At 38.2% G+C, this 25,228-nt stretch overlaps 1 protein-coding gene across 3 annotated transcripts in view; it reads right to left on the bottom strand.

Annotated features, from left to right (window-relative positions):
* The window catches only part of dnmt3bb.1 (DNA (cytosine-5-)-methyltransferase 3 beta, duplicate b.1), a 76,006-nt gene that overhangs the window by 16,771 nt on the left and 34,007 nt on the right, over positions 1 to 25,228 (bottom strand). For 2 of the 3 annotated variants that reach the window (XM_067446532.1, XM_067446533.1), the window contains exons 5-13: positions 20,251 to 20,394; positions 19,025 to 19,144; positions 17,973 to 18,131; positions 15,554 to 15,661; positions 14,864 to 15,005; positions 7,189 to 7,329; positions 3,895 to 3,939; positions 1,265 to 1,344; positions 813 to 925 (exon numbers count right to left, since the gene is read on the bottom strand). In XM_067446532.1, coding sequence (XP_067302633.1) covers positions 813 to 925; positions 1,265 to 1,344; positions 3,895 to 3,939; positions 7,189 to 7,329; positions 14,864 to 15,005; positions 15,554 to 15,661; positions 17,973 to 18,131; positions 19,025 to 19,144; positions 20,251 to 20,394 — 1,052 coding nt within the window. The remainder of the gene's footprint in view (positions 1 to 812; positions 926 to 1,264; positions 1,345 to 3,894; positions 3,940 to 7,188; positions 7,330 to 14,863; positions 15,006 to 15,553; positions 15,662 to 17,972; positions 18,132 to 19,024; positions 19,145 to 20,250; positions 20,395 to 25,228) is intronic. The other variant, XM_067446534.1, reaches the window with a different exon arrangement.

The raw sequence follows: 25,228 nt of genomic DNA, 5'->3' as shown, positions 1-25,228 counted from the left end.
AAAGTATAACACCCTTGAGTTAGCCTGACAAGCCAGACCCACATGAAGATGTTTGGTCTGGAAACTTTTTTGGTCTATAAAAAGGGGCAGCAGTGGCTCAGTGGTTCATGTAAACCAAAAGGTGGTGGTTCAATCCCCGGTTCCACCTGACCAAGTGTCGAAGTGTCCCTGAGCAAGACACCTAACCCCAGCTGCTCCCGACGAGCTGGACGGTGCCTTACATGGCTGGCAGCGCCGTCGGTGTATGAATGGGTAAATGTGAGGAAAAATGTAAAGCGCTTTGGATGACCATAGGGTCTGTTAAAAGCGCTATATAAATGCAATCCATACACACAATGTGATTGGCATGACCAGAGTTTGTTTTTTTAAGCTCAGAAGTGTATTGAGAGTTGCTAGACGACACTTGTGGCAGATTAGATTTGCTGCTGCTAGGGTGCGTCTAGATTTCTAGGCTACCCTTGAGTAATTATGTTTAATGTTCTTTATAATTCTTATTAATTTCCACATTTGTTTTAAATGTCATTTTACATTGTCAAGTGATTTTAATTCAACTTGAAGATGTTGTAGGTTAATGTACTGACTAGCTGAACTGACTAAATTGTGCGAAAATTGGTGATGATGGCAGTTTGTGGCTAATGGAAATGAAATTATACACTTTGCCTTTAAAGACTGGCGTCTTAGATATTATGGCAAGGGGGTGGTGGTTGGGATGGTCATGGAAGTGAAGTATGACAAAATGCCAAGTTGGTATTGAAATGAAACGCGAGATTGAGTGAGACAAAACGAGTTTGTGAGAAGCATGAGTTTCGTACCTGCAGCAGTTGGCGTTTCCACAGAGCAGCACCTCTCTGCCGCCACAGCACACAGTGCAGTATGACTGGTAGCCATCGTCATCGTACATGTAGGAGATCTCTAAATAAACATCCTGACACATTCACAAATAAAAACATGTAAATAATTTAAATCGCTTCCTAGAGTCCCTGTTTGAAGCAATGTATCATGTTGCTGCAAAAAGAGTGAAATAGGATCATGCAGCGATGATGAAAATTATCTATGGTGAAATCCATACATCCATGGTACTTCCTTTGTCCCCTTAAGGTAATCAATAGATACAACACTGGTGTCCAGGTGTTAGGATCGAATGCTGTTGTTTGACACTTTTATGAGCAATCATGTCAGCGCGTGTTGGATAACAATGTTCCCAGACTCTCGAGTTGTGTTGTGTTCTTTTTTTGAGTATGTGGAGAATAAGGTCAACTCTTACCTTGCATGTTAGGCAAAGGCCTCCTTCAAACAGCGGGTGGAAGGTCGTCACTCTTGTCTTTCCACAAGAGATGCAGAACTCTGAAACAGGCAAACAAGCATATTGACAGGTGGCTGAGTCAAAATACAAGAGTAACTTATTCTTGGAAGCAATTGTAAAAATGAGTTAAAAACGATTAACCAGTGAGAAGTGTTTTCTCATTTGCATTTCTCCTCCTCTTTAGTTTGCTTCCTAATCTTTTCAGGGGCATAGATTGTGGGGGGGGTCTGGTTGCGGGGTGAGGGTATCTGGTTACTCATCTACCTCAATAACCAAAACAAGCAAATACAACATGGGGAGACTCAGAACCTGGTGAACTGTTTGTCTCTCACATGGGGAGACTCAGAACCTGGTGAAATGTTTGTCTCTCACGTGGAGACTCAGAACTTGGTTGCTCTGTCACAGTCTAATCCTTGGTGGATAGACTCAGAACAAGGAGTGTCTGTTGAAAGGGTACTTTTATCCTTTTCCGAATAGGAGAAGATTGCAATTTGGCGCTTCTCCATTCCAGTGTTGCTACTGGCTGCTGGCATCAGAGAGGGCACACAGTGTGGTCCACCCTTCTTTCCCCTGTGGAACTCATTTGCATACTGTACACAGTTAGAATACCTTTGGCAATATACTAAATAAATAGACACTGAACATGATGGGAAAAGCTTGAACTGTCATGTGTTCATTAATTTGTTCATTAACAGCTGAATTCGTGTAAGATGTTGCATTACAAATAGCTGTCACTGAGAATACTTATTTCTCTGAATAAGTATGAAATGGATGTGTGTAGTTTACATCAGTCTTAAGGTTTCCAAACATAGTTGTGAATGGATTTGGATGGATCATTTTAGTCTTTCTTTGTTTCACCCACTACTGCTGAGGTCCTGAGGAATGTTTATGGCCGTCACAAACCAGGACATTAGGGATCAGTCTCTAGGTGGGTGAAGGGCAGAAACTGCATGTGGACCAATGAGAAGTCCTGTCCTTTCTGGGCTTGGTACCAGAGGTCTTCTTCTTGCCCTCAAAGAAGTGTCTGGCTGTTGTCCAAGCATCTTTATCTGATGGTGTTGGACATCTTGTTTGTGCTAGTCCAACAAGATCCAATCAAAATGTAGCAAACCTTTGTCCACTGTTACGGGCAAAAATGGGCCCGGCCATAAACTGGGCCCTGGAATGTGCTGTCCACTACACTACCGGAAAGGTCCCGCCTCTTACCATAACGGGGAGATGCACATGCTCAATGTGCGCTCTTCTCCACATAGGAGAGCAACAAGACCATGCCCCGTTCTTTGTGTATTCTTGTGGGCGGAGGTTTAGTCAACAAACGGTTCTAGTGACGTCATTAAAGCAGGAAGTGCAGGGATGTAGTCCAAACCGGCCGTTCGCTGTAGGTTTTGAAAGGGAACTTCTCTTAAATAAAATATCTCGCTTGGCATTGAACTTTGAGCTTTATAATTTTACAGGTATTATTTATGCTCTAACAGCAACATTACACACTAACTAAAGTTTGAAAGATGGGATCGCGAATAACAGGACCTTTAAAGGCATAGTTAACCAAAACATGAAAATTCTGTCATTATTTACACCCCTCCACCCATTTATTAAAAATATCTTCATCTGCATTCTGAAGATTAACAAATATATATTAAGTGCTGTTAGATTGACCTGTCATAGTACTTTAATTTAGAAAATGTTGACAAGCTTGTAAGTTTTAAGGTGCTTAAATAAAATACATATACATCATATCCTGTATCCCATGTAAACAAGTAATTGTTAACTATTGTAATTATAATGTGCAGCATGAAAAATGTATATTTATTTGGATATTGATTGGCTAAAGACTACATTACATTGGGTTATTAAAGGGTTACTTCAGCGATTAGCATATGGCTTTGTATCAGTAGAAACCAGTAGAAGTATATTCAAATGATTGTGCTCAGTCACAGTAATCCAGTCGCAGTGGCTTTGGGAGTGGCCTCACAGGGCAGCGAAGCATTCTGGGAATTGTTGTATTTCATCCCCATGAGACAAAATTACATGTTTTGTCTTTTTTCAGTCTAGAAGGCACCAAATTCAAAAATAAATTCACATTTCTACAACATTAATGTTTATTTATACCAGTTTAAATACAGATTCATCTTCCCAGCGCTGAAGTACCCCTTTAAGTGGTCTAAGTGTTTTTAAAAGTTTACTTTAATTAAGTGATAGATGATGGCAAAGAAAATCTAACTGTAAAAATAGAGGAACTATAAATACATAAAACAACTCTAATATTAGCCAATAATCAATAAGGTACATATTGTGCATCTCTAAGAAAAATATTTTAAAAAATGGGCCTTTGTAGAATGATTTTTTCCTATTTGATAACACAATGGAGACAGGCAGGAAACAACAGAAAAGGACTGTTGTTTTTGCATCTTTTGCAGAGTCTTGAACATGATACAGCATTGTAAAAAGTGAAATGTTGTTAAACTTGTCAAACAAATTTTTTTAAAAATTCTATACCTATTTTTAAAGCAAAAATGTGTTATGTGTGAAAGGAACCTAATGTGTTTTAATGGGTGAATGCAAGGCTTGTAGCAGGTTGCAACACTACACACCTTCTATACTTCTGTGATTCTTCAAAACTTCATGGACCATTTGTTCTGAAAGGCAGATACAACAGCAGTCATGAACAACAAGTAGGAAATTCAAACATATTTTGGTAAAGCTCAATGATGTCTTGTCAAAAACTATATACACAAAGCCTAATACGATATTTAAATAATTTATATGACTGAATGAATTGTTTAGAATTCCAATGAATAAAAAATATTTTGGAAGACATTTATATATATATATATATATATATATATATATATATATATATATATATATATATATATATATATATATATATATATTTTAGTTTGGCATTTAATTAATTATTTCTATTTCTTTCAGAGTCTACGTGCTGATATAAGCAAATATCCAATCATATGCACTAAAGTTAGGGGGTGTTTGGTTCCCATTCAGTCGGTCACTCTCGACGCCACGTCGGAGTACCGACGAATAGGAATCCTATTCGTCGGTACTCCGACGTGGCGTCTCCGTTCCCTCCTTCAGGGAACGAGGGTTACATACGTAACCGAGACGTTATTCACAATCATGAAAGTTCATTATTTGCATGCGGTTTAAATTCTCGCCCGTTAAACATTTAATTCGTTTTACATGCGTGCACACTAAAAGCCTGTCAAACACGTGATTACTGGACTAAGTAGTCTTACTGCGCTAATACTGTCAAATGCACACAAGGTTTACATATATAAACACAGTCGGTTATGTCTAAAATGAAAGTAAAATCTGCGTGTGTCTATATATATGAGATGCGAGCACGTCGTGAACACTTGTCCTTAAAGGTACAGTTTACCTCTAAATTTATGTTAAAGGGGTCATATAATGGTACATGCACTTTTATAAGAATGGAAATGTGCTTTGGCAGTGCCTGTACACAACCATCCTATAAAAAATCTCCTTATATATTTTCCCCTGTCTCAAATGGAGCTGTTCGATGTGTGACGTCACACGATCGGACACCCCTCCCAAGACTGTTGATTGACAAGCAGTTTCCTCTTAGACCCGCCCTGTGCGAGCTCAAGCTGTCGTCCTTACCATAGACATCATAAGCCCCGTTTCCACCAAAATTACCCGGAACAATTTGTACCAGGAACTTTTTTACAGGAACTTTTCTCCTCCCCAGACCTGCAACTGTCTGTGGTTCCACCGCAATCTAAAGTTCCGTGAAGATTAGGCAAATTAGTCACGCGACTGCTCCTTCAAGTCAGTGACGGACAGTAATAATTTTTGCGCGACCGCAAAAATAAACAAAAAATTATGACATTTTTTGTACCGATTGAAAGATTTAGTGGACTGTTTACATGAGACGTTATCTAAATTGATCTGGTGTTTACATGTGATGACTTTCAATCGCAATCATTTTGTCACATGCAGTTCAAATGCTGCATCAAAAATGTCAAGGCTGTTTTCTCCACCAGCTGGAATGTGTTAACTGTAGCCATAGCAACTCTTAACGGCCACCAGGACTAATATAGTATTATATAAGCTATTTATTCTTTGTAAAGTGTAATAATCATCTCAGAAATAAAAAAAATTCTTCTGTCAGGCGCAGTTAAAGTAAAAACTGCCTGGGGCAATATACGCTGTGTCATTATTCCAACATTATCTTCATAACTTACGAAATAAAAAGTTTACCCCTCAGAAAATTTTGCTTTCCTCTCTTGTTAACATGAGCGCGGCGCGCGCTGTCATGTAAGGACGCACACTTAAAAGTAATCGGTCAGGTCGTTTGAATGGTGAAAAATAGACTGTAAAAAAATTAATAACGAGTATGGAAGAGATTCAAGCTGTGCTGCTTTTGCTGGTTATGTATAGGTTTACTAAAGAGGTAATTAACAACGACAGAAAAGAGCACTAATATGCAGATTCAGCAGCATGCAGCATATTCAGAAAGCTTGTAAAGCTAGATTTAAAATGACAATGTATATTATTATCAGCTATTACGGACATTGCACGTGAGATGGCTGAGACGAATGCGCGCCATCAGACAGAGAGCAAGACTTATATTTACTGAACGTAGACCGAACCTCGCAAAAGACTTTTAAAAATGCCGGTTGAAATAAAATGCTAAACCAATCAGCATGTTCAGTGCCCAAGTCCCGCCCTCGAAAGTTCCTGAACTTTGAAAAAGTACTACCTCGCGAACAGGGCCGTTTGGAGGGGGACATTTTTACCCGGAACTTCATTTAGACCCTGGTTCCTGCTGTCAAAACACACCGAGGACCACCAAAAGTTCCTGGTTCCTGGGTAAAGTTCCTGTGGTGCAAACGCGGCTATATAGATTTCAAATCTATATGATGTCTATGGTGATTACAGTCCGCCATTGTATAAGTAGAGACGCTGGGCGATTGTGGTGTTCTGTTCTTGGGTGTAATAATGAACACAGCAGTCATTCTGATGTTCCTAAATCCAAATATTTAATTGAGCTGCTCCTGAATAAAGATCTGTACCAGCTCTTCGTGTTTAAGCTGCCCCTCCACAAGAAGTTGAAACGCTTCATGATAACCTGCAGCTAAAGTTTAGGGTAACATTAAATTATGGCATGCTTTCTATGTATGATGTTCTAAATATAATTCATAATCCCACGTTTACAATCAACAACACATTCTGGTTATTGTGTTCTTACAAACTGTGTAACTTACGCTGGTTTTAAAGTTAACGTGGATGTGGTGAGTTAACACTAAGCTTAATTATGTAGATGGGGTGTCTGTTACTGTCTAAAAATAAATCGTGTTGTAACAGTTATTACAATGCATAGATAACGTTACGCATCACTGACAAACCGACATTAACAGAAAAAAAGTTTTTATTGGCATTAGGTGTAACATCAATCTGTCAATGAACTACCTTATACATCAGTAAACACATAGAATTTGCGCTAACATTACCCTGCCAGTACATGATAAAGATAGATCAAAGTGACATTACATTAACCAACCATTCAGAAACGTCCTGTTTAGCCTTAAATGTCGAATTTTGTTGGAGCTGTGATCTTGTCCCGGTCACCAAACCGAAAACCGTGGTTAAAAACCGAGGTATTTACTGAACCGTGGACTAACTACATTGTTGCATGCCTAGTTTACAGTAATTTTGCCATTTTTGAGATCAATTAATTATCTGTATCATTTAAAGGCTTAGTTAACCAAAACATGAAAATTCTGTCATTATTTACACCTCCCCCAATTTTTGGGAGAACTAACCCTTTAACATCACATCTGGAGTGCAGCAATTGGTTGTCAACCATGATCATGAATAATATCCTTAGTGTGAGCTCTTACCTCTGCTGTAGACATCCTCAGTACCAGATTTGGCCTTACAGAGGCTGAGTCGCGCTCTTTTAGCAGAGGGGGGGAACTCCGGAGGGATGGAGTCCAGCAATGCTGGGCTCTCTGAGGCCAAGGGAAAAACACAATACTCAGCTGGAAGAGACACAAACACACTAATATTACTCACTGTTACAATCAAAATGCTCACACATGTATTGTGAATAATGGCATGGATATTTCATAGATCAGTCACTTAGAAAATGAAGTGCATAACTATTGTGAGAACTACTTTAGCAGTTAGTTAGCCTGGACGCCAGCCAAACTCAGTCCCACCCACAACATTTGAGCTTGGGCAGTTCAGTCTGGACTTGATCCATAGACGAGTAATTATGCCCGAAAAGAAACTATTCGGACAAATGAAATTGTCAGGGCGGGCTTTAGACGATGAATTAAACAATCATCCACATCATCAAAAGCGCTTGGGAGAACTTGTTGGTATATGCATTCACCTTCACTATTTCTCTCAGAAATGATGATCATGTTGTTAAGTTTTCTGTATATTCTTAAATTCTTTTTTTTACAACATCCTGGTTCAGTTGCTTAGCAACGAGGGGAGAGGATGCTGGCATTGTCTGTTCGCCACTTCTCCACCCAAAATCAAGTTAATTGTACTGTTAGATTTTGATTAGATTTTCTTATGAACGTGACTAGTCATACAGTCAGAGCTACAAATGAGACTGTTGCTGATTGCTGGCCGGACAAAAAATGGCATTTGGGGTAAAATGTGTGTTATTTTGGCAAGGTTGTCTATAAAAATCCGCATTCCTGGGTCTATATATCACATAATTGAGGTAGCTTCAACCCGCGGACATGGAAAACAACCCGCAGGAAAACCGCAGACATGGCAACACAGTGCAGTTGAGTTCTGTTGACATTTGACAACTAACGTTATGTGTCTCCCTGTTGCTCTGATTGGTTGTAGGTCTTTTTGAGTATGAATTGTCAAGAATGTAAAGTATTACTTCATAAAATAAAAACATTTTTGGTAACAGTGACCAGTGACTTTCTGCCAGAAAAGTGGCCCAAAATAAAATATAGTACTGTAATTTGAAAAAAGAAAATTATAAAAAAAATTAAAAACTATATATATATATATATATATATATATATATATAAATGTCAATTACTACAACATCTACATTATTTATTTATTTATTTAATTGTGACTGATTTCAATAGAAAATATTTAAAAAAATATATTATATCATGAATCAGTTATTGTGTAACTGCAGGTTAATTTAATTACTTTTAAAATTTTCCTCATTACAGTGAGAATATGGGGGGATTTAGAAATGTGCTTAATCGTCCTTGAAATAATGTCACAGTCAGTGTTAGGGGTAACAAGTTACAAAGTAACGGATTACAGTAACGATATTACTTTTTTGAGTAACGAAGTAAAGTAAAGCATGACACTATAAATATCGGTAACTACATTCTAAAGGAACACGCTTTCGTGCACTACCCAAGTCGTGTTTGCCTGTTTGTGAAGTTTTGATCTATTTAAGTGCCCCGTGCATGCGCTGCATGTGTGCTTGCCTGGGCACCGTTGCCATGCATCCTGTGTGAATGGTCCTAAACTGATTAAGAGATAAACAGCGCATTTTTATTTCAGTGCTTTTATTTAAACAGTCAGCTTGCCTCGTATATTCAGTGTACATCATCAACAACAAGCCAAAGAGGTTTCAACTGAACTATGCTTTACATTTTAAACACTTAGCTACATTATGTTCTAGCTCTGTCCATGCAATAATGCATCTTAAATGAGCGAGTTTTCAAATTTATCTGCAAGATTTGGCCTTGAATAACATTCATTCTCTCTCTTAAACATAAACTGACCTTTTTTTTTAATTGATTTTTGTGTGTGTATGTGTGTGTGTGTGTGCAATGAATCTAATAAAAAAACTGAGTTTTGTTCTCATGTTTCCCAAAGCCTGTGTTTTGAAACTTGTGTGTTGACAATTTAAAATGACCCCATTATAGCCTCCTTTATCCTGTTGTTTGTGGATTTTACATGAAACATATTTCTTTGTGCAGGCAGGAATATTGTTCTTTCATATGGTTTTATAAGCCATTTTGTAAACATTTATACAATAAACACTATGCTGACAGGCTGTGATGATAGGGCTATGATATTTGCCCATGTATATACACTCCAAATTAAGAAACGGAAAGTAAAGTAATAAGTAGTGAAGTTACTTTTCAAATGCAGTAATTAGTAAAGTAATCTCATTACAATTTACAGAAGTAACTAGTAACTAATTACTTTTTTGTGTAACTATACCAACAGTTTTTTTTTCTTTTGATTTTGTGGCAAATTATGAAAAAAACATTGAGTAACTGACCAAGACAAATACAGCCATGAACATGCAGACAGACAGCTGTTAGACTTCTCTTCCACATCTATAATCGCTGTAGGCAAAAGCCAGCAGTCTATAAATCATAAAGTAATTAGATAGGCTATTTCCTCGTTCTGATTCCACTGTAAGACCACACTACCAGATACTTCTGCTTGCTCATCTCTGCAGTGGTTCAGAAACATTTTTTTAAATAGAAACATGCTAACCTCAAATACAAGCAACCTTAGGTTTTATAGCCCAGTATCAACTATAAGAAAACACGTGGCACAAATAACAAAAATGATTGATATGTTGTATACGTTTTTAACCAGAAGATTTAAGAAAGATAATAAAGGATCTGATATACATGTTTAAATGAGAGGAGAGGAGACACACTAAACCTTGCAAACAAAGGACTGCACCAGCTCAACTTCTGTTGTGGGTCTCTGACAGAGACTGTGAATGTTGCCTTTAGTTATTGCACATTAAATTGCACATATAAATATGCTTGGGATGAACTGATCTCAGTTATCCCAGATGAAAGGATAAAAATGTACTTAAAAAAGGAGTTGACAGCTAAAGCAGCTTCACTTTCAATAACTCTGAAACACCGTGTAGCCCACCCTAAGATGCTCTCCTGAAAACTCAAGGTATTAGATATTTAAATATGATAGACCAGCTCTAAAAAAAAAAAACCAAACAGAGGTCTACGATCTGACACACTAAGCTGGTAATTTTAGAGTAACCTTCTAATACCTGACTGAGCCCTGATGCCTGAGTGCCCTGCAGCTTGTTTTTTAAGCAATACCACAAATACTTTACTGTCACAGATTTCCACAGAATTTGAACACCCTTTGTTCACAAAGTTCCACACATTCTGTGTAATTTGTTCCAATAATAATTTGACTAATGTAATTACGCTTTCAACTGCCAATAAAAGTATAGAACTCTCAGCTCCATTTAACAACATTTTCCACAGTATCAGAGCCAAAAAAAATATAGAAATAATAACCCAGGAATGCTTATAAGGACTTCCTGAGAACAAAACTACCTGATTATTTGTAGTAGTTAGCTATGTATTAATATATTAACTGCTTTAAAAATGTGAATAAATTAATAACACTTTTAATATTTTTATCTGTAGCAAATCTCAAAATGAATATCCATTTTTCATATTGAACATATATTCTGCTATGTGTGGTAACAAAAATTAGCTTGTTCGTTAAGCCGCAGTCTTGGAACTCAACTACAGTGTGTGACTTCAAATGAATTCATAACATTCCCTTGTAATAACAGCTTTGAAAAAAACTTGACCAACAAGTTATATTACTTTCCTATTTCTAACATTTTCTATGACTTAACAAGATGGCAATGTATTCTGCCAGAAGAAACTGCTCAGTCTGTAAGGTTTTCTGTAGAAACTGCTCAAATGGTTTTGTGCGGTTTTAAGAATTAAGAATTTGTGGTCTCGTGGTGGTTCACGTTACCTATTTATTTTAATATTATAGTTAATTTGTGTATTCAGGGGCTGTAAAAGTAGTATTTGTCTGAATGTCACTGAATAAGAAAAAAAACATCAAACCAAGTGGCATTTGCAAACTAGAGCTATTTTTAGTCCTATATTTAGTCTTAAGGGTCCTGCACACTGTGCGATTTTTCAAAATCCTTTGCGAATATTGCTTGTCAGACTTTACGAACATGATCCCCAATGTAGCCATGTCACACTGTAAGATCTCAGTTGTCATTAATGTCAGACTGTACGATAGTCCAGACCCACTAAAAACAGCCCCACGCAAGAAAACTTGTCCGGAGTTTTATATCATCAATGAATGACACGTTCAGTGACAGTGAGCTGCATTACACACGGGATTGAAATGGTGGCTACAAAGAAATCTCTAGCGCTCATTTTCGTCATAGTTTGTCTTGAAAAAACGAGATATTTGACGGTCATCGTAGGAGAAGTCCCACTGCAGGATTGTGCACCAAATCTTCTGACACTGCCAGAATTTTCGTCTGAGGTAAAATTTGATCACAGCGCTCATTAATTGGCTGCCGGTGAACATGTCAAACTAACGACCAAAGACGTCAGATTTTAGCCTAGGATCAGAGGAATCTTTTAGGATTTGCAAAATTTATCTCAGACGGCCAAATCGTGGCCTGAATCGCACAGTGTGCACCCGGCTTTAGACTTAGTCCTGTGTTAAATATACTTTTTATACTTATATATTTTACATACTTAATATGCTTTTTAGATTTTTTTAAAAATCATATTTAGTACCTTGTCAATATACAGTACCTTGTATAGTCAAGTTTTAGTCAGTTTCACAGACTAAATGCCAGGATTAGGCCTTATTTCAATAAGGGCATCTAAGTAGCTTTTTTTTTATTTAATCAGAATTATTACAGTAACCTATTAGCACAAACTCATACGCATGGTTTATTTGACCTCATCTAGTGTACTGATGTATTATAGGCTATTTGACATAAATTGACACTCTGTCTACATTATGAAAACTATGAGAAACTTCTCTCAAATCTACAAAATGTAAAATTCCTAATAGTTATTTAAATAATTCCAAATTACATTAATGTTTTTCTATTTTAAAAAAAGCAAAAAAAGATTTTGTATTGCCACACAGAGGTTGTCTAAATGACAATCCAAGTAGCTTGTGACAGAACACAGACTGGCTGAAAGACACTTTCATTTGAGCAGAATATCTCAAATGGAAATCGCTCAACAACAGCTTACTAGTTTTGCGTTTTCATATCATCAGCACATCTTCCGTGTGGTAGAGAGAGTGTGTGCGCATTATTGCCAGATTGCAAAAGTTAAGTAAAACACAGAAACACAGAAAATGAATAATTTTACTGTAACAGAAAAGCTCTGATTGGGGGATTTAAACTCCTGACATCTGGCAACTACAAACATGAAAACTTGTAGTAGAGACTTGTTCAGCAGTATGTAATATTTAGTCTATTTTTTTGACAAAAAAGTATTTTTTAACTACATTTTAATCTTGTCCTTAGGTACCTTGTCCGACAATCATATTTTCATATTTTTGCAGTTTTACAAAATTGCTTTTTATTTATTTTTATTCAACAGTGATTTACTGAAATAAAATATGTCTAAATTAATTCAATTATAACTAAACGTTTATTAAAGATAATGCTATAAATATAGGGAGTCCTTACTTTCAGGCTACACATTGCAATATTAAAGGTTAACAACAGAGCCCAAATATGCCTCAATTCAGTTATTTTTACACTCATAAGCTTCACATAAATCTAATTAAATATTTTTTCTTCTCCAATTCGTTGCTGAAATATAATAATTTATACATGGCTGTCAAATCATGGCAGATTTATTTAAACATTAAGTAAACAAGACATCAATAACAGGTTAAGTAGAATATAATTAATATATAGGCTAATATATAGTGCATATATTTAGCGAAAGAGTTTGTTTCTCTAGTGAACTAACACAGATGTGCACACTAAATGACTAGCCTGAGGTAAATGTGATGCTACGGGACATTGCAAGCTGTTTTGTCTTTCCACGTTTGAAACATCGATTGAGCGATTACACGACATATGATACATTTCAGTAAGATGTATCCTCAACATAGCCCACCTTAAGAGTTGTTAATTCATGTTTATTCTTTAGGAAGAGATGACCGCGTTTATTCGTGCGCCGCGCTGCTGTTTAAACTGCCGCACCTATACTGATCAGTCACGTCACAATAAAGAGCGTCAAAACGGCATTTATCGTTTGAATTTCATGATAAGATGGACTGAATATTTAATATGTTCGTGAGGGATCTCTGATTGAAGTGTGTTCCGTGCTTAAAACAAGCTGACTGTTATCTGTTAAAGATTGCATTCGTAGCGTTCGGTACACACATGCACCGAACCGAACGCCCTGTACCGAAACTGTATATATATATATATTTATATATATTTCATTAAATTATACTAAATTAAACTTGGATTTAGTGTTGCACGATAGTGTTGCACGATATACCGGTACTAGAAAAGTATTGCGATACCCTGCTATTACAAACGGTACGATATGGACTATTATTAGTACCGGTACTTTAAGGAGGACAGCGCCTATATGTATTTCTTAATTTGTGACAGCAGGTGTCGGGACGTGTGTGCAGAGCTCTGCTTCAGCCGTTCAATAAACATTAGAAGCAGAAGAGTTAAATATATACTCGCAACGCATGACAAAGAAAGCAATAGAAATATGCGCGCATGAGAAGAAAAAGCGCGGTGCGGGACGTGCTCGAGCTGGACTCTGACCTGAAGCGTGCGCACATGCCTTTCAGACAACAAACATGCGATTGCAATTCAGTTCTTTCGCGGCTTATTATTTGGGTTTAAATGGTTAAATATATGTAAAAATGCGTGGTCTAGCGGGTATTCAGGTAAACACAATCGGATGTCTTTAGTGAACGTGTAGCCTACAACTGAGGTAATTAGATCCGTGCAGGTCTTAAGCCAGACCTAATATTCTGTGATTAATGTTAAGCAAACAATGAAAAATAGAAATAGAAAACCACCACGTGCTTGGCTAAATAACTAAAATATATTTACTAAGAATCAGTGTATAGTTAAATTATAGAGTGTAGACTAAGTAAGCAGTTTTAAATTTGATTATTTCATTTCTTTCTTGACTTGCTACTGTTAAATAGACCTAATGAAGCTGAAAAATAAAGCACTGTCTTTGTCATATTGTTTGTAATTAGCATTTTTGCTTATTTTTAAAAACAGATACAATTAAAAATCTATATTATAATTATAAGATTACATTTTTAAAATATTAAAATAAGATTTTGGTCATCCCAACCTGTTGTGAAGTGAAAGGTTAGTGAATGATAACATGATTGATTATGTCACACTGGCATGCAGTTATTATAGCAATAAAAGGAGGGAATGGTCAAAAACCAGGGCAGGAACATGCTGGCCAAGTGAATTTTTAGTAAAAATAAATAAAACAATGAATAGGTAATAGGTAAAGTTCTGTTGTCATATTAATCATATTATCTGTTTTTTGTTTGTTTTTTACCGTGGTATCGATTTAGTATCGGTATCGAGGTATTTTAGCCTGGTATCATATTGAAGTCATAATTTTGGTATCGTGGATTCATATTTTAAATTGCATTTTAAATTGTGGTCACTATACCCCATATAGCCATAAGCCTTGTCTGCATCATGTTTTTAAAACTGCATGGATTGAGTATGAGACCTGAGATCTGCCACAGATGGCCGTCATGATGACATTTACTCACCTGCGTTCTCTCTGGGTTTCAGGCCCTCTTGACCTTTGGGCATAAAGCCACCATGAGCCCAGTCGAGCATGGGCTTTATCTGTTCCTCAAGACTGTCTGACTCACATGGAGGAAAAGTCTTCTCTGCCCGTATACTAGCCACCTGGGGACACACAGATAGCAGGAGAACAGTATGTCAGAGCAACTGTAAGAAAACAGAAACCATCCTGGAAACAAATGTCTCAGGTGGAAAAGAGAGAGAGAGAGAGAGAGAGAGAGAGAGAGAGAGAGAGAGAGAGAGAGAGAGAGAGAGAGAGAGAGAGAGAGAGAGAGAGAGAGAGAGAGAGAGAGAGAGAGAGAGAGAGAGAGAGAGAGAGAGAGTAAAGTACAGCCAGTCCTGTCGTTCTGTGCATGTCTGGACTTGGATGCTCTTGTTAAGTTTGTTAGGAGGTGCGATTCACAGAGAGATAATTAAGGAAGCTCTGGGGATTTCTAGACTTTCCAGAAAAGCATTTTCCCAGTCTTCTGTTTATCTCATACACAAACAAACTTGAATATGTAAAAGTAAACTCTATGCTCCCAGATTTCGGAAGAACAGGTTTATATTTGTATAATTGTCTTCTATTAAATCAACTAGATGTTGCAGCTAATTGTCCCATAGGCAAAAATAGTGCTATAAAACCATGAACACAGACTGCTCTTTGCTCTCACCTCCAGGGCCTGGAAGATTGCTCTACGGTAGGAAGCCAGTTTGGTGTAGGATGACTGGTTGAAAAACTTCGGGAAGGCTGTTATGGAATCAAGTTTGTCAGCAGACACCTGCAAGATACACATAACACCAGGGTCAGAAAGTACCCAGGACTAAGCCCAAGCATGTGTGTGCATGTTAAGTTAAAGATTATATTGTAGGCCTATATGTGATTCACTATCATATATTTTCATCAGAGGTACACCTCAACTATGAGAGACAGAATGAGAAAAAAAATCAGAAAATAACATCTGATTTTGTCAATGTCTGATTTTTACATATTTTATTTGCAAATTATGATGGAAAATAAGTATTTGGTCAATAACAAAAGTTCATCTCATTACTTTGTTATACCCTTTGTTGGAAATTACAGATTTTAAACCTTTTCTGTAAGTCGCCACAAGGTTTTTACAAACTGTTGCTGGTAGTTTGGCCCATTCCTCCATGCAGATCTCCTCTAGAGCAGTGATGTTTTTGGGGGGCTGTCGCTGGGCAATACAGATTTTAAAATCCCTCCAAATATTTTTTAAAGGGTTGAGATCTGGAGACGGGCTCGGCCACTCCTGGACCTTGAAATGCTTCTTACGAAGCCACTCCTTCGGTGCCTGGGTGTTGTGTTTGGGATTATTGTCATGCTGAAAGACCCCGCCACGTTTCATCTTCAATGCCCTTGCTAATGGAAGGAGGTTTTTACTCAAAATCTCACAATACATGGCCCCATTCATTCTTTCCTTTACTAGTTTTTCTTTGCATGCTTCACAGTAGTATGGTGCAACTCAGCATTCTTTCTCCTCCAAACACAACAAGTTGAGTTCTTACCAAAAAGTTTTATTTTGGTTTCATACGATCATATGACATTCTCCCAATCCTCTTCTAGATCATCCAAATGCTATCTAGCAAACTTCAGACAGGCCCGGACATGTACTGGCTTAAGCAGGGGGACACGTCTGGTACTGCATGATTTGAGTCCCTAGCGGCGTAGTGTGCTACTGAAGGTAGCCTTTGTTACTTTGGTATTAGCTAGGGTTGGGTATTTGTGTTGCAATAGCTTACACACAGCACAAGTAAGCTTGATTTCGAATGGTAAATTGAATTTAAAAAGACGAATAAACAGTAATAAAATAAGAACAAATAAACATATTACAAACAAAAGCACAAATAAATGCAATAGAATAAAAGATATAAATGAAATAGACTGCTTTATTTTTTCAGGTAGGTCTAACATTCAGGTAAGAAACTGAATAAAAAACATAAAGTAGCCTACTTAAATTTAAAATAACATTGGATAATGTTTTTTGTAAAAAAAATTAAATAGCTTCATATGAGACATTAAAGTTACACAAGTTGATTAGTCAAGAGCAGTGTGATCGTTTGTCTTTTTGTAGTTTGACTTTGAATAACTGCTGTCCCTTTAAGAACTGCTGCACTCATGGATCCTGAACACTGTTCCTGTTACTCATTCTTCATTTCTTCCTGAACTGTTTATGACTGTGTTTACATTAATACTCTTCAAGATGTGCCGACCGATCGATCACACACTAATACTAACACTAACACGCTGTCATGAGGAAAAGTCCAGCAGAATGCGCGTTAGCCGTGTTTAGAGGATTAACTGGGCTGAGTGAGACTATGCGGTGCGTGTCAACTCACTGACGGTCGGTCAGAGAGGAGAGCGCAGCTGGGATCGATACTGTAGAAACTGAGTAGGCTATCGTATCTTTTTAGATATTTCAGTATTGATATTTTTGACAACACTAGTTCCACTGTGCCAACCCAGTCTTTTTAAAAGTGAAATAAATACATACTTCAGAGAGCCCCGTGCCCCATGGCTAAAAGAACAAGCGGGCACGCACGCACCGGAAATCAGGTGGCCATGGAAACCAAAACTTGCGCGCTTGGAACCGATGATCGAAACCGAAAACAAATTTTCTAAACGATTCCAATGGCATCGTTATTCTTAAAACGGTTCCAAGTTAGAACCGGTTCTCGATGCCCAACCCTAGTATTAGCTCTCTGCAGGTCCTTCATGACGCATGACGCATCAGATGATCAATGTAATCAGTCACAGTTATAATAGCAAAAAAGCATGTCAAAATTACCACAAACTACTTTTAGCTCATCCAAAAATGTTAATTCTGCATTTACTTACTCTTAATTTACTCACAAGCAAAGAAGATTTGGATTTGGATTAGACACTTGATTAACGATATATTATTAAACTCCTATTCATTAGAATACAAAAATACATTTGAATATATACATCAATATTTAACATTTAAAATAAAATGTAAGTGAAAGTATTTTCAGTATCAAAATTAAACTGCTATTAGTATCAACTTCTGCATTTGTGGTATTCTGACAACCCTTCATCTTGTTTGTTACCTCTGAGAATTTTCCATCTCCAAACCACTGCAGCCAGCGCATGCCGTGGGACGCCTGCCTCTTCCCTGTTGCTCTCCAGGTCACCACCATCCCGGGCCACCAAGAAAAGCCTTTTATCTTGCCCCAGACTAACTCTCCAATACCAAAGCCTTTATTATCCTGAGGAAGAAAGACGTGCAAATAAGACGCAGTTCACCATAAATTTACATTTTATCACTCATTGAAACTTGCATTAGATTTGAAAAGTACGCAGACACAAATTTCAGTGATTCATAATTGTAAAGTTAATTTACAACTTATTAAAAATGTTTAAATCTGAAGAATTTTACTTCTTTAGATTTGTACAAGTTATACAGTATATGTTGTTTTTTGTTCTGTTTTGTTGGCATCCAGCCTGAACATTCTGCTAAATAACTCCTTTTGTGTTCCACCGAATACGAAAAATCATACAGGCTTCAACTAGTACATTTAAATTTCTTGGAGAATTATCTTTTTAAATAAGATGGACAATTTACTTTATTAGTGCACAGATTTATTTGATCCAGTTACACAAAGAAGGACAATCAAATGCTCTGTTGTGCTCAGAGAGCTGGATTGAGCGTAGACTGAGACACAATCAAAACCTCTGACACTGAGCTTGTCTGAGCACGACTCTCAGTCAGTCAGGACCATTTCAACAGCGCTGTTGTTTCCTCACCTGTGCTCGTGTCTGTGAGTATTTATGAGTATGTGGTCAACAGTGACTTAGAAGATGCTATAACCCACAAAAACCCCATTCAAGACCTTCACAGTCTCTTTGTCTTGGTCATCAGTGCTCTCTAAACGCGCAGCTGCCTGGCTTAGTGACACGTAAAGGAGAGGATACACCTCAAGTACAAAGGCTGTTATCTTCACATTCAAACTGAGCCATTCTGTGAGGCTACTGTTACATGTCGAAGGCAGGTGGACAAATATTGGTACTTGTGAGTTGTTTGTGCATGAACATAAAGAGGAACGGGACATGACAGGATAGGTAGATTGTGAATTTGTGTGTGTGTGTTATATCCTTGTACCTTGTACTCAGGTTGGCTGGCTGTGTCAGTAGTCGAGGTGGATGTGGCGCTGCTCTGTGCAGAGTCTTTAGAGTCCTGTTCCATGAGCTCCAGTACGGGACCCTCAGGAACACTAGAAACCTGCAGACACACAGAATTTCAACCCTTTGTCAAACAAAACTAAATATTAAAAAAACAAAAAAAAATAGTTGCAAAATATACAACCTGCTGCCCTTACAGACTTCTAGTGCAACTACATTTCTGTCAACACATTTTTGTGTGTGTTTTTACAAACTGTAAGATAGTTCTAAATGATTTTCTGTGGTAACTGGCGACATACCACAGTGATTACAGCTTAAGTTGAATTTAACCTGAAATAATCCTTTAGGATGGCTGTGTTGTGGAACACGAATGCTGGTTTCTGGCTGGTCATTGCAGCAGGATCCTTGACCAAGATGATCTACCAGGGGTGTGTTTCCAGTACAATACCATAACTCACTGCTGAAAGGGTTAGTTCACCCAAAAAAATGACATTTCTGTCATTGATTATGAATTTCTTATCTTCATTTGTGTTAGGAAGTTGAAAGAAGGTCTCACAGGTTTGGAAGGACATGAGTAATTAATGACAGACTTTTTTTCATTTTTGGGTGAAAAATCATAGTACAATTAAAAAGTACATAAATATTTTTTTTTTTAAAACTTTCACAATCATAGTACAATACATTGTTGGAGAAATTAACTAGTTAGACAGCTGTTTTACGAAACTGTAGTAAATGTGGTACATCCATTGTTCAAACCTTGCTGATTTATATAACTGTTAATGATCTCATGCAGTTGGTGGAGTAACAACTTGTGGTAATTTATCAGTTTGAGATTTAATTGATACCAGTTTACTGCACTCTGTCTGTCTTTGCTCAACCCACCACAACACTGACAAAACAACCATGAAAAAGAGTTTATCGAAAAAAAGTGCTTTTTTTATATTTGAATTTCCATGACAACTGTTTTGATTGGCTGGGTAAAATCTGGGTACAGGCTACTTCATATGTGTGACAACATAAAGACACCGTGATAGACAGCTCAACTTAAAGGTGTTGAGTTAAAAGTGAGGAGCTGACAGTGGCATGACAGCTTTAATCTACTGCCAGGGTGATCTCTATTCGCCAGCCTAGATTTCAGTGTGTCTGACAGAAAAAAAAATCACTTAAAGCATAAAGCGGCTTTGTGTGTGTGAATGTGAGCATTACCATATTGCTATGATCCTGTTTACTATGTCCCCTCTCTCTGTTGCGTGGTTTACTGTGAGCTGTCAGTCCTGCCTGGAAAATAGTCCTGGGACGAGGCCTTTGCCGCAGACCCGTCTCACAACCAGACCCAATGTCAGCCTTTTCCTGAAACCATAATCCCGTAACAATAAGCTGATCCATATGTGCTAGGACTGTACCATATTTATAGATTAAGAGACTGTTTACACAACAATCTTTTCAACTAAAAACTAAATGCTTTTTATGCGGTGTTTTGGTGGCCTGACCAAACCTTTGAAAACGTGTTTCAAAGTGCAAGTTTTTGAATATGACACCTTTATCATCTGGGTAAACTACAAAAACGTGAATCTGTGAAAATGGCGACATTATGCACATGGGTAGTACGTGTTTAGTCTAGTCTTTCTTTTGTTTATTTATTCATTTTCTTTTATCGTTTTTTTTGCAGATGAAAGAATACATATATCAATGGTATATGTAACAGAAATAAGGGTGGGGGGCATACAGACATGATCACAAGTCGTTATAAGAAGTACACAAATCAACACAATATAACATTTCGTCATCATGAAAAAAAAAAAAACGTTCCTTATAACAGACACAAGGATGATAGACGACAAATTCTTTAAAGGGGGGGTGAAATTGGCTCAACTTGTGGTTAATAGAGCGGAAGGTCCTTGTATGGGCCGTATGGCTCTTCTCCCGGTAGGGTGCGCGCGCGCGTGACTAGAGCGAGAGAGGAAATGCACGCCCATAAACACTCGCTCAGGTGCAGACCCAGTCGATCCAGGCGCTGCGCTCCACTTTATTCCTATGGGTGACATCAAGCGACTTCAACGCTTCAGCACAGCATTCCGGGAAGGCAGCGCTGCATTTGAACCGATTTGAACGCAGAAATGATGGGAAGCTTCACAACATCACTTTAGTCGCGTCGCAAAGTGGATTTCCACCGTTCACTGCTGTCAGGACTTTACCAAACCATACCAAAGAAGTGTGTTTTTGACAGAGCGGTCCCAGCGATAAAGGTTCGGTCCTGCTTTGGAAGCAGCCGGTCAGTAAAACTGCCTCAAATGTCTGTGCTGTTGCTTATCATCGCATGAGTAAACATCAGTAAACGACACGATCACGTGCTTCGTCATTCAAATGCGCTAACGTTTACTCCATTGTTGTTCTATGTATAACGTTACACTAGTCTGACGTGCAAAACCGTGTTGCTTGCTACTGCAAAGGTTTAGTCGCATACAATAGTCCATAAACCGAATCATGTTCTCATAAACTGCGAGTAAAGACACACAAATGTTGACAGGCCACTAAATACAGTACATACCACAGAGACGGACATCCTGCTGTTGCTGTTTCTCCTGTTCAATTTATTTCAGCCTCCGAATGATTCTGGATCATATATCTATTAGCTGAGCTCGATAGCCATGAGTTTCTCCACGCTTGAGGACGTCACCGCTTTGCGCATTCGTCATTCTTTAGCTCCGCCCACACGATACGCCTCCAGGTGCTTGGTTTTTTCCGGAAAGACTCGGTACAGCTTATATTTCTTTTATAAATATAATAAAACTAAAGACTTTTCGGAGATATGAAGGATGCAATACTACTCTATAGGTACTCAAGATTGACATGAGATTGACTGAAACTGAGTGTTTCACCCCCCCTTTAAGGAAGTAAAAAGAGACATTATATTAGAAGAGAACTAAAATTCTAAAACTGGGATTACAGTGCCTGTTTCTGGCTTTGTGAAGAAGAAATTTACCCAGAAAACAAAGTAATAATACTGTATTAATCAAGACATGTTCTGTCTGTAAACTATATAAATTCCTGTCATCTGATTTATATCTTCTATGTATTGCTTTGTTTCCTCTTTGCACTGGAGGCACAACATTTCCTGAAGGAGGGAATGGAGACGTACATCAGACGTCACTGACAAATTGGGATAATTTTTTGGGAGCCCTAGCAGCTTTGAGTCTCTACAGAACAAGCCAATGCATTTTGGCGTGCAAGATTTGCATCACGCGCTCCGCCCCGCAGCACGGATATAAATAAGGAAGCAGGTGCAGTACACATTGTTTTACACTGAGGAGCCAGGCTAATGACTTTGCCGTACAGCAATGGCACAGCAACTGTGGTGTTGGGACACACATTCCATTTCAGTCATTTACTTTCGACGTATGTCCTTTAGGTCGAGAGCTTCAAACCCATCTTGGGGACGGATGCATCCGAAGATATGTTCTTCATCAACATTCTGAAGGGCAGCCTGAGCAGGGACTTATTCAAAACTTGCAGGTCCTATGTAGGGAACAATGAAGCATTTCGGCTGGAGGAACCGGCTTTATCGTGTCCTTTGCCAGTAGGACTGCAATCTCTGCACGTAACAGGAGCACCGTCATTCAAAGTGGGGGGTGAGTAACGAACATTTACCTGGTTCCTCCATTGTGCAGAAGGTGCATGAGAAGGTTAGTTGTATGCTCTAAGCACACACGGCTGGCCACTGGCGATAGAAGAGGGGGCTGGGGGTGGCTATACATTCCGTCGCACTACACCAACTGTGCCCTCTTGAGACCCAGAGATAGAAGAAATTGCTCCAGCTGAGAATTTTGGGTACTGCTGGCTGTAACAGCAGTAGCAGAACAGAACTTTGACAAAAGATTCTCCACCCCGTCCTCCTCCAGGGGAAGAGCAGCTCCATCCATCTCCGAGTGACATCATCTTCCTGCGCCCCCATACACCAGCCACAAAATTCAACTTTTAGACCGAGCATGCAGCAGCCAGGGAAAGCATGGCTGTCAACTCTAAATCTGATTCAGCATGAGCACCCATTATTACAGTGGGCCTCATTTTAATTTCCAGAGCATAACAGCCCTCTCTCTGATGCAGTAAACAACATCTGATCCTTCATGAGAAGGACCAGTAATCCCACCCGGTAGCTGCTAGGCATGCAAGACGGTGAATGTGGCCATTAAAACTGACGGCGCACGGCGCACTGAACGCTCAAGCCCTTATGAGAAAGACAAGAAGAACAATGTATCGACGTTGTCATTTTTTCATGAGAGCTCACGATCACCGGTGTGTGCCATCATACCAACAGCGTCCAAAAAGCTTGTTTTAGACTTCTAGTAACTGTATACACACTTTTCAGAGAGAGTACACAACTGCTCGGCTCCAAAGTGAAGAACAATGTGTACTGCGTCTGCTTCCTTATTTATACCTGCGCTGCGCACAGGGCAGAGCGCAAGATGCAAATATTGCACGCCAATGCACACTGGCTCGTTCTTTATACACTTAAAGCTGATAGGGCTCCCAGAAGTGATCCCAATTTGTCAGTGACGTCCGACGTACATCGAATGTGACCGACTGAAAGGGAACCGCAGATAAGCACAAAACACAACAGAATAATAAAGAAGTGATACAGTAATTTCTGCTCATCATAATTTCTGCTTATTATAATTTAGTCTTTTCAGTAGAGATTGAATAAGTGTATGGCAAACTGTTTGCTTAAAGAAATGCTCCAAAATGCGTCTTCTGCATGTCTTCATTCATTACTCCACATTCATTAATCCACAGTTCCATGAAGTGATACCAAACTCTGTATTTATGTTTTCCTGCATCCTGTTTTTTTTTTGTAAAAACTTTCTAAATTATTATTAGTATTATTATCATAAATGTACAAAAATAAATCACAGCAGAGGTGAATGAATGGAGGAATCTATGCAAATATACCACCACATTTTGAGTAGCTTGTATTATTTAAAGATATGTGACCTGTGCTGGCAAAATGAGTAGCAATCAACAAATTAAACAAAAAAATTGTAAAAGTGTATTGTTATTTTCATATGCTATATTAAAAACCCTAATCCGATTCAATGATGTATGCTAAGTTATGCTAAAAGTGCTACCGATAGATACAGAGATCGGCTAAATGGATTCAAAAACGTTAAAACTCAACATTTTAAATTCTAAGGGACTTGGAAAATGTGCTATTTTCAAAAGATCTACTGTTCCTTTAAAACCTACTGTACAGCACGGATGTCTTATAATGTTACACATCTGATGCTTTTCCATATAGTTAACCAAACGTTCATATAAGACATAACAGATAATGTTTCCATGAATACTTGCCAAGACAGATATGTTGAAGTACTGTAATTCTGTGTATATCGGGATTGCACGCTGTCTGAGGTGTATTTGTACATGCACTTCAGATCTGTCAGTCAATGTGCTAAGATCGTTTTTCATGGGAAAGGCACACCGCCCAGAAAATCTTCAAATAAATTAATAAATTGAGCATGGGGATTGCTAGAAGGGGGCTTAATGAACTCATTTTTGTGAAAACCTCAAAATCGACCAAATTGTAAAATTATTCTGTGCACATTCTGACTCCTTTTGCCAGCCCAATATATATATATATAAAACACACTCACCTAAAGAATTATTAGGAACACCATACTAATACTGTGTATGACCCCCTTTCGCCTTCAGAACTTCCTTAATTGTACGTGGCACTGATTTAACAAGGTGCTGAAAACATTCTTTAGAAATGTTGGCCCATATTGATAGGATCGCATCTTGCAGTTGATGGAGATTTGTGGGATGCACATCCAGGACACAAAGCTCCTGTTCCACCACATCCCAAAGATGCTCTATTGGGTTGAGATCTGCAGACTGTGGGGGCCATTTTAGTACAGTGTTGTCATGTAACATTGTCATGTTAAAGAAACCAATTTGAAATTATTTTGGGCTTTGTGACATGGTGCATTATCCTGCTGTTAGTAGCCATCAGAGGATGGGTACATGTTGGTCATAAAGGGATGGACATGGTCAGAAACAATGCTCAGGTAGTGGCATTTAAACAATGCTCAGGTAGTGGCATTTAAACAATGCCCAATTGGTACTAAGGGGCCTAAAGTGTGTCAAGAAAACATCCCCCACACCATTACACAACCACCACCACCATCCT

The sequence above is a fragment of the Pseudorasbora parva genome, chromosome 6 (genome assembly GCF_024679245.1).
Source record: "Pseudorasbora parva isolate DD20220531a chromosome 6, ASM2467924v1, whole genome shotgun sequence".
NCBI lineage: Eukaryota > Metazoa > Chordata > Actinopteri > Cypriniformes > Gobionidae > Pseudorasbora > Pseudorasbora parva.
The sequence above is the reverse complement of the archived record's forward strand: the minus strand, read 5'-3'. Positions and strand labels throughout refer to the sequence as shown.